Raw genomic sequence first — 12,940 nt, 5'->3', positions numbered from 1 at the left:
TCATTTTCATCCATTTAGTTTTGCCCCCCCCCCACAAAAAACAAAACAAAAACAAACCAGAACAATAGTATTTCCATTTCCTAAATGGTCCTTCTTTCCATCTCTCAAAACTCTGCCTTCTTTTGTATATACATCATTGTAATTTAGTCAACATTAATGTCGTTTGTATTTGTCACCAACAGTTTTGATTCATTTTATATATTCCATGGATTTTCCTTTTACTACATAAATCATGGATATGCCTGTTGTTGTGGCTGCAGTTTATTTCTGGGAACTAAATCTTATCATGACAGGTCTAGATTGGGTAGGCTCAATATCCAGGTAATCCTTGGACACACATATGTACTTTCTTATATCGAACAGCAGCAATTATGCAATTTCCATAAACAGGACGTGGGATCGGCAAGCATTGATTCTAATTTATTCAAACTTTAGACCATAATTTCCCCACATATGAATGTTTGTTTGGCTTCTTTTTTTTTAACATGGGGTCCCTGCCGTGGGTATAATTGAGTTTTTATTTCTTTATGCTACCGACAAAATTCAGTCATCAAATTGCATTCCAGGTCATGGACCTTCAGGTGTATGCATTAAACCGATCTGAAACCATCCTCATGGTACAGGAATTGTAGGGGAAATGTTCCAAAGAGATATAGGTACAGTGGATATTTTGCAACAAGATACGTGTACATATATGTTGCAAAGGATCATATTTCTCTCTCTCTCTCTCTCTCTCTTTCCCTCCATCTTTGTCTCTCTCTCTCTCTCTCTCATGCTTTCTATCTCTTTATCTCTATCTACCTCACTTGAAATTGACAGACAAAATATAACACATGATGACATTATTTCATGTTTCAGTGATTCTTTTCTTCAATGTATGTGGTATACGTAGGAAGAACACGTGACAATTACCGCAAACTATATACAGATAAATTATTAGTTTTCTAGCTAGGTCTCTATCATTATCCTTTTGTCTCTGAAGTATGAAAACCACTTCATTTTATGCCAATTATGCTTCCCACAGTAGCTCTGTATTTCATTGTATTTATGTACAATTCCTCAATCCGTCTATATTCAATATTTATTTTAATGGTACATACCAGTGCATCAATATCCTTACTTCTCAGAGGTAGATGTCTACAAGTACCAACAAGAATGACCGGTATCATTCTTTTCTTATAAACATGCATTAAAAAAAAAGAGAGATTTTACAGCAGACATGAAATTGATAATTCTTGATTTTAATTTTAACACCAGAAAGGAGATTTTTTGACATTAAAGAAACTGTACATAGATAGTAGGATGACTGTACCTGTATGACACATAATAGTAATAGTAATAATAATGATCATAATAGTTATAGTAATAATAATGATAATAATGATAATAATAATAACAATAATGATAATAATAATAATTATTATTATTATAACACAACTTAGTAATAATAATAATAATTTATAATAAAAATAATAATCAATAATATATTTATATAGCACATTTTCCATAAATGTTCATGTTCAAATGCGCTTTACCATTGGATAATTAACATTAAACCGTTGAGGACGAATACCGTGTATACTCGGGCAGGTGTCTATAGGAAATGCATGTTATATCAAAATCAGTCCGTCCTCAATGGGTTAATGAAACAAGTGAGTTTTCAGATGTTTTTTTGAAGATGATGAGAGATGAAAGTTCTTTTTTTTGTGGCTGTTGCTGACACTCATACAAGTACACATATAATTCCTTCTTTATCTAGCTTTGCTCTGATAATGGACAAGTCATATCCCTCTTCCTAAACATCAGTCATATTTCCCTTCACTGAAAGAAAAAAACGGCAGAATATGTTACCTATAGATGTGTTCTCGCCGTACTGCGAACATGATATGAAACTGGCAAGTCAAATGTTGGTAAATTTAGACTGATGTCTGTCTCCTCTCTATTTTTTTTTTACATTCACCATATTTTTCTTTTGTCATTGAACAAGAAATGCTAGGAGGAACAGAAATGCCATAGGATTTGAGTGATGCCTCCATCTCTCAAACAGTCTGTACAAAGTGACAGTACTTCCAAGTAATCATGTAAGACGCAATAGAGGAGATGGTTGATGGCACGCGAGTCGGACGGATGTAGCGTTACATATCATATCGCTCTCCTATCAGATTCTACCACAGAGGGGGTGAGAACGTACCACATCGATAACAAAGTGTCAGGAAAGGTAAACGTGATGGTGGATAGAGGCTGTTGTCTGCTTGTCTGGAATACATCAACCGATATCCGGCGTATCTGCAGGTGACTGGCCGTCGTCTCTTTCTCGACGGACAGATCGAGAGGACGACATCCTGAAGAAAGGTGTCACTGCCCACTGAAATCTTGGCTACAAACTACCCGAGGGGAAGAACTTGGGGAATCAATTTTCTCCACAAGGAGTTCAACGCTGTTCACACCTCCGTGCCCTTACCCAGCCCTCCTTATACATAATTCATGAGGTTTGAGGGGTCATGAGGCAACATCCTCTTCTACATTTGTCTTTCCCTCTCCTTCTCCATCTCTTTACATCCTCTTTCTCTTCCTAAATATCTTTCTATATGTCTTCCCTGCTTTATTTGTGTCTCTTTACATCCTCTTTCTCTTCCTGAATGTCTTTCTTTATGTCTTTCCTACTTTATTTGTGTGTCCTTTTCTCTCTGTCCTTTTCCCTATCATTCTTTTGATGGAGATGGAAAATGGGTGAGAGCTTAATCTCGCATGCCAAAATCTGATTAGGTGTCATCAATCCCCTCTCGCAATCACACTTCAAGTGAGCCGACAAAGAGGCCTATAAAAAGATTTATCCACTGGGTGTCCGGCCCGGCCTGGGTGCCCACCAAAAAACCACACAGCCATGTGATAGATCTGACCTGTTTATGCGATTCTCGGACTCTAACTGGATTTTTTGGAGAGGTATATCCATTACTACATGCTCATTATCCATCCCTCCCTCACAGTATCCTTGGGCACTCATCTGCTCCACCAATTCTTGTCCTCTTTCCCCATTTCCTCCTCTTCTTCCTCTGCCTTGCCGCACAATGCTGATCACCTTCGTTATTCCACTCTCCCATCCAATCCTATTCCCCCTTCCTCTTCTACGATCACACTCCTCTTTTAGTCATGCCATTTCTTTCTCTTTCTTTATATGTCATTTCTCTTTTTACATATTCTTTTTCTCTCCCTGCTTCGTAAACCTCATATCTTCTTCTTTAAATTCCTCCTCCAATCCCATCCTGTTCTCCCATTTTCTACTTGCCTTTCTCCAATATCCTGTCCATTCTTTCCAAGCGGCTCTGCAACTCTCTTGTCATCCTTCTACCTTATCCTCTCCTTAATCCACACCACTATACCATGACTGAACACATGGGATGCCTGGACTGCTGCGGAACATTTCCCCAGACTGTAAATCATCAAATCTCCATTTGCATCTATAAACAGAAACCCTGATGAGCAGCAACTTTGTAAACATTGACTCTCCCATGCCAAGACGGAGTTCACAGTGGGACTTCTCTGGAAAACCAGAGCAGTGGATGCAATGTGCATGTTAAAGTCATATTCCATACCAGGCTCGAATGCTGGAGAGAAACAAAGCATGAATTTCAGTTGCATGCCATGAAGAGTATTGTTTTTGTAGGGGGTGTTTTAGCTAAATACTCCCTTAAGTACATTCATCTCAGTCAATGGATGTTACTCAAACCTTTCTTATCATCTTCATAATATATCACAAATCCAGAACTAAGCCCCATAAAATTGTGGAATGATTTACAATGGCTGGATCAAGAGATGGGGGGATGAATTTGCAAACAAGTTTAGGAGCAGTTGGGATACATTTGGTGATAAAACAGTCGCTCACTTCATAGATTGCTGATCCTAAGAATTACTGCAAAACCACAGATATTTGCCGCATGAAACTTTCGCACATTAGAACAGACGGACTTTTGTGTGGCATGAAACGTTCGCAAATCACCACTAGCATTCAATGCATTGTGAAGACAAACAATTTTGTGTGCATTTCACTTATGTGAATCTTGGCTCCTCACAAAATTTTTGCACATGAAAATTTTGGGTTTTACAGTATGGCTACATGGACAACATGTTTAATACAGCAATTTGTAACATTATCTGTCCTCAATGGACAAGTCTGCAGCTTGAATGCTGCATACATGCATACACTTTATATATATACATATATTTTTTTTTTTGCAATTTTGTGCACTCAAAGTTGCTTACCTTCCTTGTCAGATAAGACATATCATTCTTCCCTTTTATCTTTCAGGTATTGGTAGCGCCAGTATGACTGTTTTATATTGTGCCCATAGTTGTAAGTAAATTATCAACTTACAGCACATGTGCTCCTAAATGTAATATGGGGCAAAAAGAAAAATTTTAATGTTTAATGAAACCATTGACATACAAAGGGTATAGTCATGTCACAGGCCGCATTAATCAACTTTCCCCTGTTTGAAACGGCTTTCCAAAGCCCTTTCCAAAGCCCTTTAGAAACGGCTTCCTAAAGAGTTGCGTTTATCAACTCTTCGCGAACACGATAACTGGCCTGTCACTGCACAGCTGCAATGCGCAATTCGACCCAAGGAGAAGAGGTCTTCTAAGGCGTGCATTGTTCGTAACTGCAGTACAATACTACAAAGCCATCTCAAAACAGCTTTGCGTTTATCAACTTCAAAAGGCTTTTACAAACAGGTTTCTGAAAACCTGTTTAGGAAACTTGTTTGGAAAGCCACAAATTTGCGGCTTTCGAAAAGGCTTTCCGAAAGGGCTTTCAAAACAGCTTTGCATTTATCAACTCGTAAAAATTCTTTGAAAGCTGTTTGGGAAACCTGTTTCTGCCGAGGAAAAGAGTTGATAAATGCACCCACAGTCACAAATCCAGTTTTGTTCCTTTTTGTTCAAACACCATAGGCCCTATAAAACTCTACATGGGCCATGAAATGTTTTTAAAGAGTCAGGGTGGTGCTGAACAGCTCAAGGGGCACTGCTATTGGCAATGTCAAATATCTGATGTCTTTTAAGGAGAGTTTGTTTTGTTTTAGGTTTTTGTTCAACCCTAACCCTAGCACCCCCTTCCATAGCACATGCTTTATATGATGCTACATACGAGTCTGAGATCAAAGCAATACAAGTCATAATTTTGTCATATTCGAGATTCTATTGTGATAGACAGTGGCCCTAAATTGTTTTCAAGTAGATCAAAGTCTACATTTATCTTTTTATGGCACTATTGTCACAATGACAATCAAATATGCTATAGCAGTGATATTCAGTAGCACATTACTCTTTGAGTTTAACACCAATATTTAAGCGTCAATATTTTCATTGCTGCTTTCTTGCATGAGACACATGACATCTACAACATCAAGGTAAATAAAATCAACAACTGTAGGATAATTTGGCTTTCATAATTATTAACCCTCACATGCCATGAGTACCTATTACATGTTTTACTTCAAAAGTAGCTCATAACATACTAGAAATGAATATTATGGACTTGGTATTAATTTATCCATCATTTTAGCCAAGACTAGGACACAGGAGTTAAAGTATGTTAAGGAATTTCGACAGCAGCCCATGCCTTATTACATGTATTATAGACATCGGCCTATTCAAATAAACTCTCAGCTTTTGTCCTAAATGGGCGAGAGGCCAGCCATGCCTTTAAAGGTAAAGTTTACCATTGGGAGCAGTGATTTGAAAAATGTTTGAGATATCACATTTGATGCATATGTGTAGGTCAGTTGTATCACAAAATATCCTATCATGTGAAAATTTTGCAATAAAGCCTAAAATCTGAAGAGATATCAGTATTTTTCTCAATAAACCATAGCTGTAGCCAGTTTAGTCTAGAAACATTTTTACTATAACTATTGCTAACATTTTGTATATTTAACGATAGTTACTTAACATTCATCATACTGATTCAAACCTTTACATTGCTTGTTTTTATCCCTAACTCACATTTTAGATCTGTTTTGAAGCACTAAAGCTGGGTATTTGTTTCATCTGCAAATGGTATTGTGCCTTTAAATGAATCACTCAAAGGGGAAATCCCAGATGATTTTCATAATTTCACATCATGTAGTACATTAATCAAGCGCCATGTATAGATTTGTGGAATTTATTGTGGTCCATGAGCAAATAAACAAATACTCTGAAAAACCCAAAGCAAATCACACTGAACAAGGTTGATGACATAGGAGACTAACATATTCAAGGAAAATAGTGCAAAATGTCATTCCATGGACCTACTACACATGGACTTTCATCACTTGTTAATTAATTCATGCACCTGTTTCTGTCAAAAGTGGCACAAAAGCATTTCAAACATGCTTTCCTGCTTTGATCTTATCATTACCGCCGACAGCCAGCCTGGATAAAAACAAGACAGAGCTTTGAGAAATCTAAAAACTACATGTGCAAAACCTAATTACTCTCTTAAATCAAGAAAAATGCGTGGCAGTTGTAGTGTACATTGGGAAATTATCTCTTTCTTATTCTAAATTATACTTTACAAGAGAAAGCAATGGCAGGTTGGTTGTGATTTGTAATCTAATTTTTCTCATTTTTTTGCACATTGTTCCAGAGTTAACATGGACATTAACCGTAGATGACATATATGTCTTATCATTAAGTCATGTTACATGCTTGTCCACAAGTGTCCACTTCAGTAATTTTCAATTTTGTGATAGGAAAACTGTCATGCTTTCAGGTTTGCTGCTCCCTTTCATCAATGTTTATTCAAAGGCAGTTGAGTCTGAAAAGGCACCTCAGCAAAATAAGGCCGCAATGAGGGAAATGGTTCTTTGTCAGTGTCGATGCACGATGTCACAATCGTCATTATCCAAGCACCTGAATATACTAATTAAGATGCACATAATCAGGTGGCGGTGGTGATGATGGGATCAAAGAAAGACCTTCGTTACTAATCCATCTGTAGTAGGTCCATGATCATTCCACTACAATACGATTTGCTTAACAACCTCACCTGTGTAGAATTCATGCATGCTTTCTTCTTTTGTTCTGCTTCAATGAGTACCTAATCCTGCATTCGTATATGAACCTGATATGTCATCATGCTTTTTCGCTGTGATTTATAACAAATTTTTAAATTATTCTTATTCCTTATCCCAATCACTATAAATTCTCTTAACTCTGTACCCAATAAAACCAAGTTATAGATGTTCAAATGCAAAAGTATGAAAATCATCTGGAGTTCTCCTTCAACTTCTCAACATCTCTTGCTGAGCCATTCATTGCTACAACTGTGAGGCACACATTCCATTAGCTGGCATCCACAACTACCCTGTCCTATGCTTTGAGATGGCTGATGGGTTAAAGAACTTTTGATCACAACAAACCACATTTATGAGACGTAACCTATGGTGAAGGGCAAGCCGCAGGCTATATAACTGGTCGTAGTCCACATCATAACGTTTCAGGTTTTTACCCTTATCTGTTACTTTCCGTATAAAGCCAGTGTATGGACTGCCTCTCCCCAGCCCCCCCCCCCCCATCCTACCCTGATCCTATCCCAACCGTACATATGAGTGGCAATGTTACCAGGTCACCCATGAGTATGCCATCATGCAGAAATAAAAGCAATTTATTGCGGTGGGGTCAGTTCCATTTTCAGAAGTGCATCGGAGTCTATATGGTGACCGACGTGGTGGGGGGAGGTTGAGATTCTGGCCGCCAAAAAACCCAAGCTCCCTATCAGGCTCTGTTGATGTATATACTACGCAAACAGTAGGCCCTAAATCATGTCAGGTGGTTGTTGATGTGAGCAGTCTCTCCGAGATGTCGTCAGCGTCGTCGGGAGGAATATTGAATGGCCTGGCAGAGAAAATGGAAGAGCTCTGTCTGCTAGAGGGAAGACATAGGGTCACCGGAGCAAAGCGCCTAGACTAAACCTCTCACACGCTGAGGTAAATTGCACAAATTGATGGTTTCAAGTCATTAAGTACATGTAGGTCTGAAATATCGGGGCAATCATCATAGAATAATTGCCAATATTTCCTTCAAATCTAATAACTCCTATTAAGTTTAAATCCGCAAGTCATGCTGCACGTGGTCAATGTAAAAACAGCTTCGATACATCAGACCAGCAGTAAGCAAATGGATTGAAATTTTAGCACGATTAGGATGAGTTTCCTTCAAAAAAAGACACTCACAAATTCAATGAAAATTTTGATTTTTACAAAAGAGACCCATATTACAGAATATAACACCATTCAAGTCCTTATATCAGATTTCAAGTCTTTATATTATACCGCTATATTTTGTATACATTCATCGTTTTTTATTGCTCTTAACCGTTTATTCATATTGAACTGTTAGGTTCCATGTTAGATCTTTTCCTGATCATAATCTAGCTCTAAGTATAAACTCCATATAACTCTCAGAGGGCCCTTGTCTTAAAAGGTCATTCTTACGGTACACAACAGACGCCTTTGTTGATTAATGGGATTATATCTCTCTCATTTAAAGAAACAAAATTCAATGCCAATATGGAAATGATTCTAAAAATCTTGTTCTTACTGGAATGGCTTGTAAGTTGATCCTTAGCATTAGTGTAAACAAACTTTGCTCAGAACTTTCAAATGAATAGATCCACCTTCTCAATGAAATCCAGTTTATCATGCAAAGAAATTAAAACATTGATATCTAAATTTTCGTCAGAAACAAACACAACAAAACTTTATAACTCAAATAGAGCAAGACAATAAATCAAAAGTGAAAGAAAATACTTCATATGAGCACAGCTTGTCATTTCCTCTTTTTCATTTCCTCTTTTTAGCAGTAACACTGGAATTTTTGGCAGTTCTATCGATTTCTTTCTCAGGGGAGACTTGTTCAGCAGGAGAACTGTTCAGTAGAAGACATGAATTTGAGCGAGGCAGAACTCCGGTGACAAGACTGTGACAAATGCGTGGTGCTCCGGACGGGATTAGCGCAATTGTCTACACATGCCGGCACACGAACGCAGGACATAATTATGTTCGAGTCGATGTGTCTGTGGGCGAGTCTTGTGGCACGTTCTTGGAATACAGTTTACATTCAGAGACACGATACCACTGACAGTCACAAGTTTCTCTGTCACTCCCTGCCAAATGTCTCCGGTTCCCTGGCTATTTTGAAACTAGCTCTACCGACAAGGACATCCATCGGTAGAGGAAAAAATGGGAGGGTGGAACGGAGTTGGGTGAAAAAGGAGCTCAGGCTTATCTTGCATGTATACCCACGGCTCTATGTCCATCTCTTTTCTGCGAGAGGGATTGCTGTTGCTGTGGGTTTTATATGTCCAGTCTGCCTCAAAATGTCAGAAATTGTATTATGCAAATCAGACATCAATCATACTGTAGCACAGATGGTAAGAACAGAATGGTCAAGGAGATAAGAATATGTTTCCTGCACTGCATCAGGTATGGTCTGTTTAGATCACCTATAGGATCTATCTACACTATAATTGCTGGCTGATTCTCATATACCTGATATGAACAATAACTAAATTTACAAAAGTTTGTGTAAGATAATGATTCTACACATTATCACAAAATTGTTGATGAATCTCTGAGAGAGCTCCATTTACATTAATATTGTATAGCTATTGGGGTGACAATCTACACATGCCACTCAGAATTAAGGGTTTTGTTTACTTCCATGGTAGGTGCTACCATAAAAAAGGTGTAATTACATAACATGATATTCCTGTATTCATATTGAACTTTGAGAGGAACATTATGTGAGAATTATTTTAATAATCTTCACACCGCAGTCTTTTTCTGATAATACCAACTATACTCTAAAAGCCTACGACTAGTATAAGGGAGGAAATGTTAATGAATCATTTTCATGCCATCAATTGCCACTGCTAAACTAAGAAGAAAAAAAGCACAACCAAATGAGGCACTAAGCCATTCAGATCTACCAGTATATCCTCTTCCTTCATTATATTTGGGTGCAAAGGGCCCTGGTATTACACGCAATTCTTACTAACACATTGTCCGTGTTGGAAACTATGTTTTTCAAATCAAGATTTAGGACACATCAATTGTCCTGAGACCATGCTCAATGGCAAATCAGCTTTTAGCAAAGACAGAGAGAGAGAGAGAGAAAAAAAAAACAAACCCTAAATTGATAATAGTGACATTATATCACTTGCGTATTGAAAAAAACCATTGTCATTGACATTGAAGTCTAATACTTATTATTGAGTCTTTATAATAATGAATAATGCTCTTTTCTTCCATATGCTCTTCCAAAGTAAGAGAGTGTTGGCTGGCTTTAACTTGGTCTTGACATCATATTACTTCACACATTTTTCCATTCTTTCTATGTAAAAAAAAAAACCACACACACACACATAAACACACACACATACAAACACACACAGACAGAGGCTGTAGTACGACTAGTAGTCTATAGTGTGTACTTACCATGCTGTCATTCCAGAGCATGTTAAGGCGATATCCCGGCAAGATATCGGTCCTGTTATTCACGTCCTCGAGGCCCAGCATGGTTGCTGGAAGGCAGCCTTGTCCTCCATTCCATGTTGTGCCCCTCATGGGAAATATCCCGCCGAAATAAAGATCCGTCACCCCGTCGTCTGATTTCAAAGCCGACATGTTCGGGTGGGTCTGTGAGGCATACGAGGACGTGGCCAAACCGCTGGAGCCGCTCAGGCAGGCAGCTACAACCGTTAGCAGAGTGGACAGCTTCCGGGTGGACAACGTTTTCATTCTCCCCATGATGTTTACGTCAATAATGGAAACAAATTTCAGTAAATTTTCGAAAGAGTAAAGAGATTATCATTAACTTCTACAGAAAATGTAGGTAGACCATAAAATTCGAAGATATGGTAACTTGTTTGTAGCGTCAGATATGGCCTATGGGAAAACGACACCAGAGAATTACTGTATGTACGCGGAAAGCAAGTTACTTGTTTCGTATCTTCTGAAGATGAAAATCTGGTTGGTGGAAAGTCATGTAAATTGAGTTCCTTTGCTTGATGGACCAACTGCGACGTTGCTCACTCAAATATTAAATTCCGATTCATTTGATAAAAGCAAGCGAGTCGGGTTTGTGGTACGAATAAAGCTCATTATTGCCGTAGAGATCTAGGCAGATCCTTGTCATGATAACAGCTAGAAATACACGTGAGTGCGAGTCCGCCCGGTGATTACCGTCGTCTGTCGCGTTCGATGGCTCAGCGAATAAATGTTCCCGCTGTGGTAGTGACAGTATAACAGGTGCATTGGTACCACGCTGATGGTGGTAGCGAGCCTGTGTTTTGTCCCCCCATAAAACACGACTGAAGCAATCCCTTCCGTCACGCGCGGATTCAGATCCTGTGTTTAAGGTGTCCTACGATGACAGTGTGAGAAAGGAGGAGGAGATACGATCCATTGAGACGTGGTAACCATCACAAGTGCGTCGGTGGCTCGCGAAAAAAACGGACAACCCGTTCCAGTTATTCACATTACGCGTGCCTCGGTACGGGTGATAAAACAGCGCACCGGCTCCGTCGTTTGCGGTATCGAAGGGGCGGGGATTGTGATATCGCGCTTGGCTGCAGTGCAAACCACACGCAGCCAACTCAATTACCAGAATTCGGTTATTGCACCAGTGCACTTATACGCGCTCGCGCTGCGGTTTGCACACCCTGCTACGGTCGACAATGCGTAAAATATATGACCGATATTACGATCACTTTATATTTTAGTCGACATGTGTCTACCCTTATTTCACGACTTTAAAAAGAAGTTAACATTATTAATCAAAGGTTATGCAACTTCATTACACGTGCATGCTTAATCATAAGGAGGGAGAGGGGGGGCAATGCGGTCGGAAGAACGCAGTCAATACAGCATTGGTCATTATCAGAGCGAGAGAGAGCGCGTTTACGAGACTTAAACGCGTATTTTGATGCATGTATAAATGGATCGGGTATAGTTTAATGATGTCGAAATTTTGAATTATTCCTAGCTGTTATTCCATTATCACTGAGTTCCCGAGCATTGATTTGTTGAGCTTACACGAATTACGTTCCTTAATTGCTGCTACGTTGGAGAAACCTTAGAAATGTGTCACTTGGATGGTGGGGTGGGGAAGCGTTGCCAGGGATGTCATATTATTATGGTTTCCTGATTTGAAAAATGTTACCGTGAAGGACAATATCTAAATCTATTTTATACAGTGATTGTAGCTTTGAATTGTAAATGATTCCATCTAGCACGTCATAAGATACCATTCATGGTCGTAATGCAAATTAAGACTGGTCCTTTGACGTTTTGATCTCATATAACACTGAATAGGGGTTAAAGGGATAGTGTAGCTTTGGTTGAGATGGGGCATCACGTTTTCAACCTTTTTTGTGAGATAATGAGAAACCTCATACCATGAGGTTAAGAGCATACCATTCTAAGAAGAATTCAAATTTTATTTGATAAAAATTGTTTATGAAATGGCTGAGATATCCAAAAACAAGGAGGTTCTATTAAAAATGGGACCCACCTTTTATTAGGACCACTTTGTTTTCCATTTTTATTTGATATCACAGCCATTTCAAACCCGATTTTCATCAAATAAATTTTCAATTTATCTTAGAATTGTATGCTCTTTGATATTTCACAAGAGGTTTTTCATTATCTCACAAAAAGCTACTTGAAACCCCATGTCAATCAAAACCATATCATCCCTTTAACGCTTACACTCAAAGAATACCAACTATGAATTTAAACGTTTTTTCCATGTCTTATTATATAGTCTTCTTCCCTATGTGTCAATGGATGATGAGAAGGAATATGATGCATGGTACTATAATGCCTATCAACGCATGATTTGTGGCAAACATATCAGTCATACTTCGTAAGTGTATATCATCATGTATCAACGC

General features: G+C 38.5%; 1 protein-coding gene across 1 annotated transcript in view; it reads right to left on the bottom strand.

Annotated features, from left to right (window-relative positions):
* The window catches only part of LOC139709422 (gamma-aminobutyric acid type B receptor subunit 1-like), a 318,845-nt gene extending 307,485 nt beyond the window's left edge, over positions 1–11,360 (bottom strand). The window contains exon 1 of the mRNA XM_071621390.1: positions 10,482–11,360. Coding sequence (XP_071477491.1) covers positions 10,482–10,793 — 312 coding nt within the window. The 5' untranslated portion in view covers positions 10,794–11,360. The remainder of the gene's footprint in view (positions 1–10,481) is intronic.
* Between the last annotated feature and the right edge of the window lie 1,580 nt (positions 11,361–12,940).

Source organism: Diadema antillarum, unplaced genomic scaffold (assembly GCF_040938485.1).
Source record: "Diadema antillarum isolate AM-2024a unplaced genomic scaffold, OU_Dant_1.0 seq00001435_RagTag, whole genome shotgun sequence".
Taxonomy (NCBI): Eukaryota; Metazoa; Echinodermata; class Echinoidea; order Diadematoida; family Diadematidae; genus Diadema; species Diadema antillarum.
The sequence above is the reverse complement of the archived record's forward strand: the minus strand, read 5'-3'. Positions and strand labels throughout refer to the sequence as shown.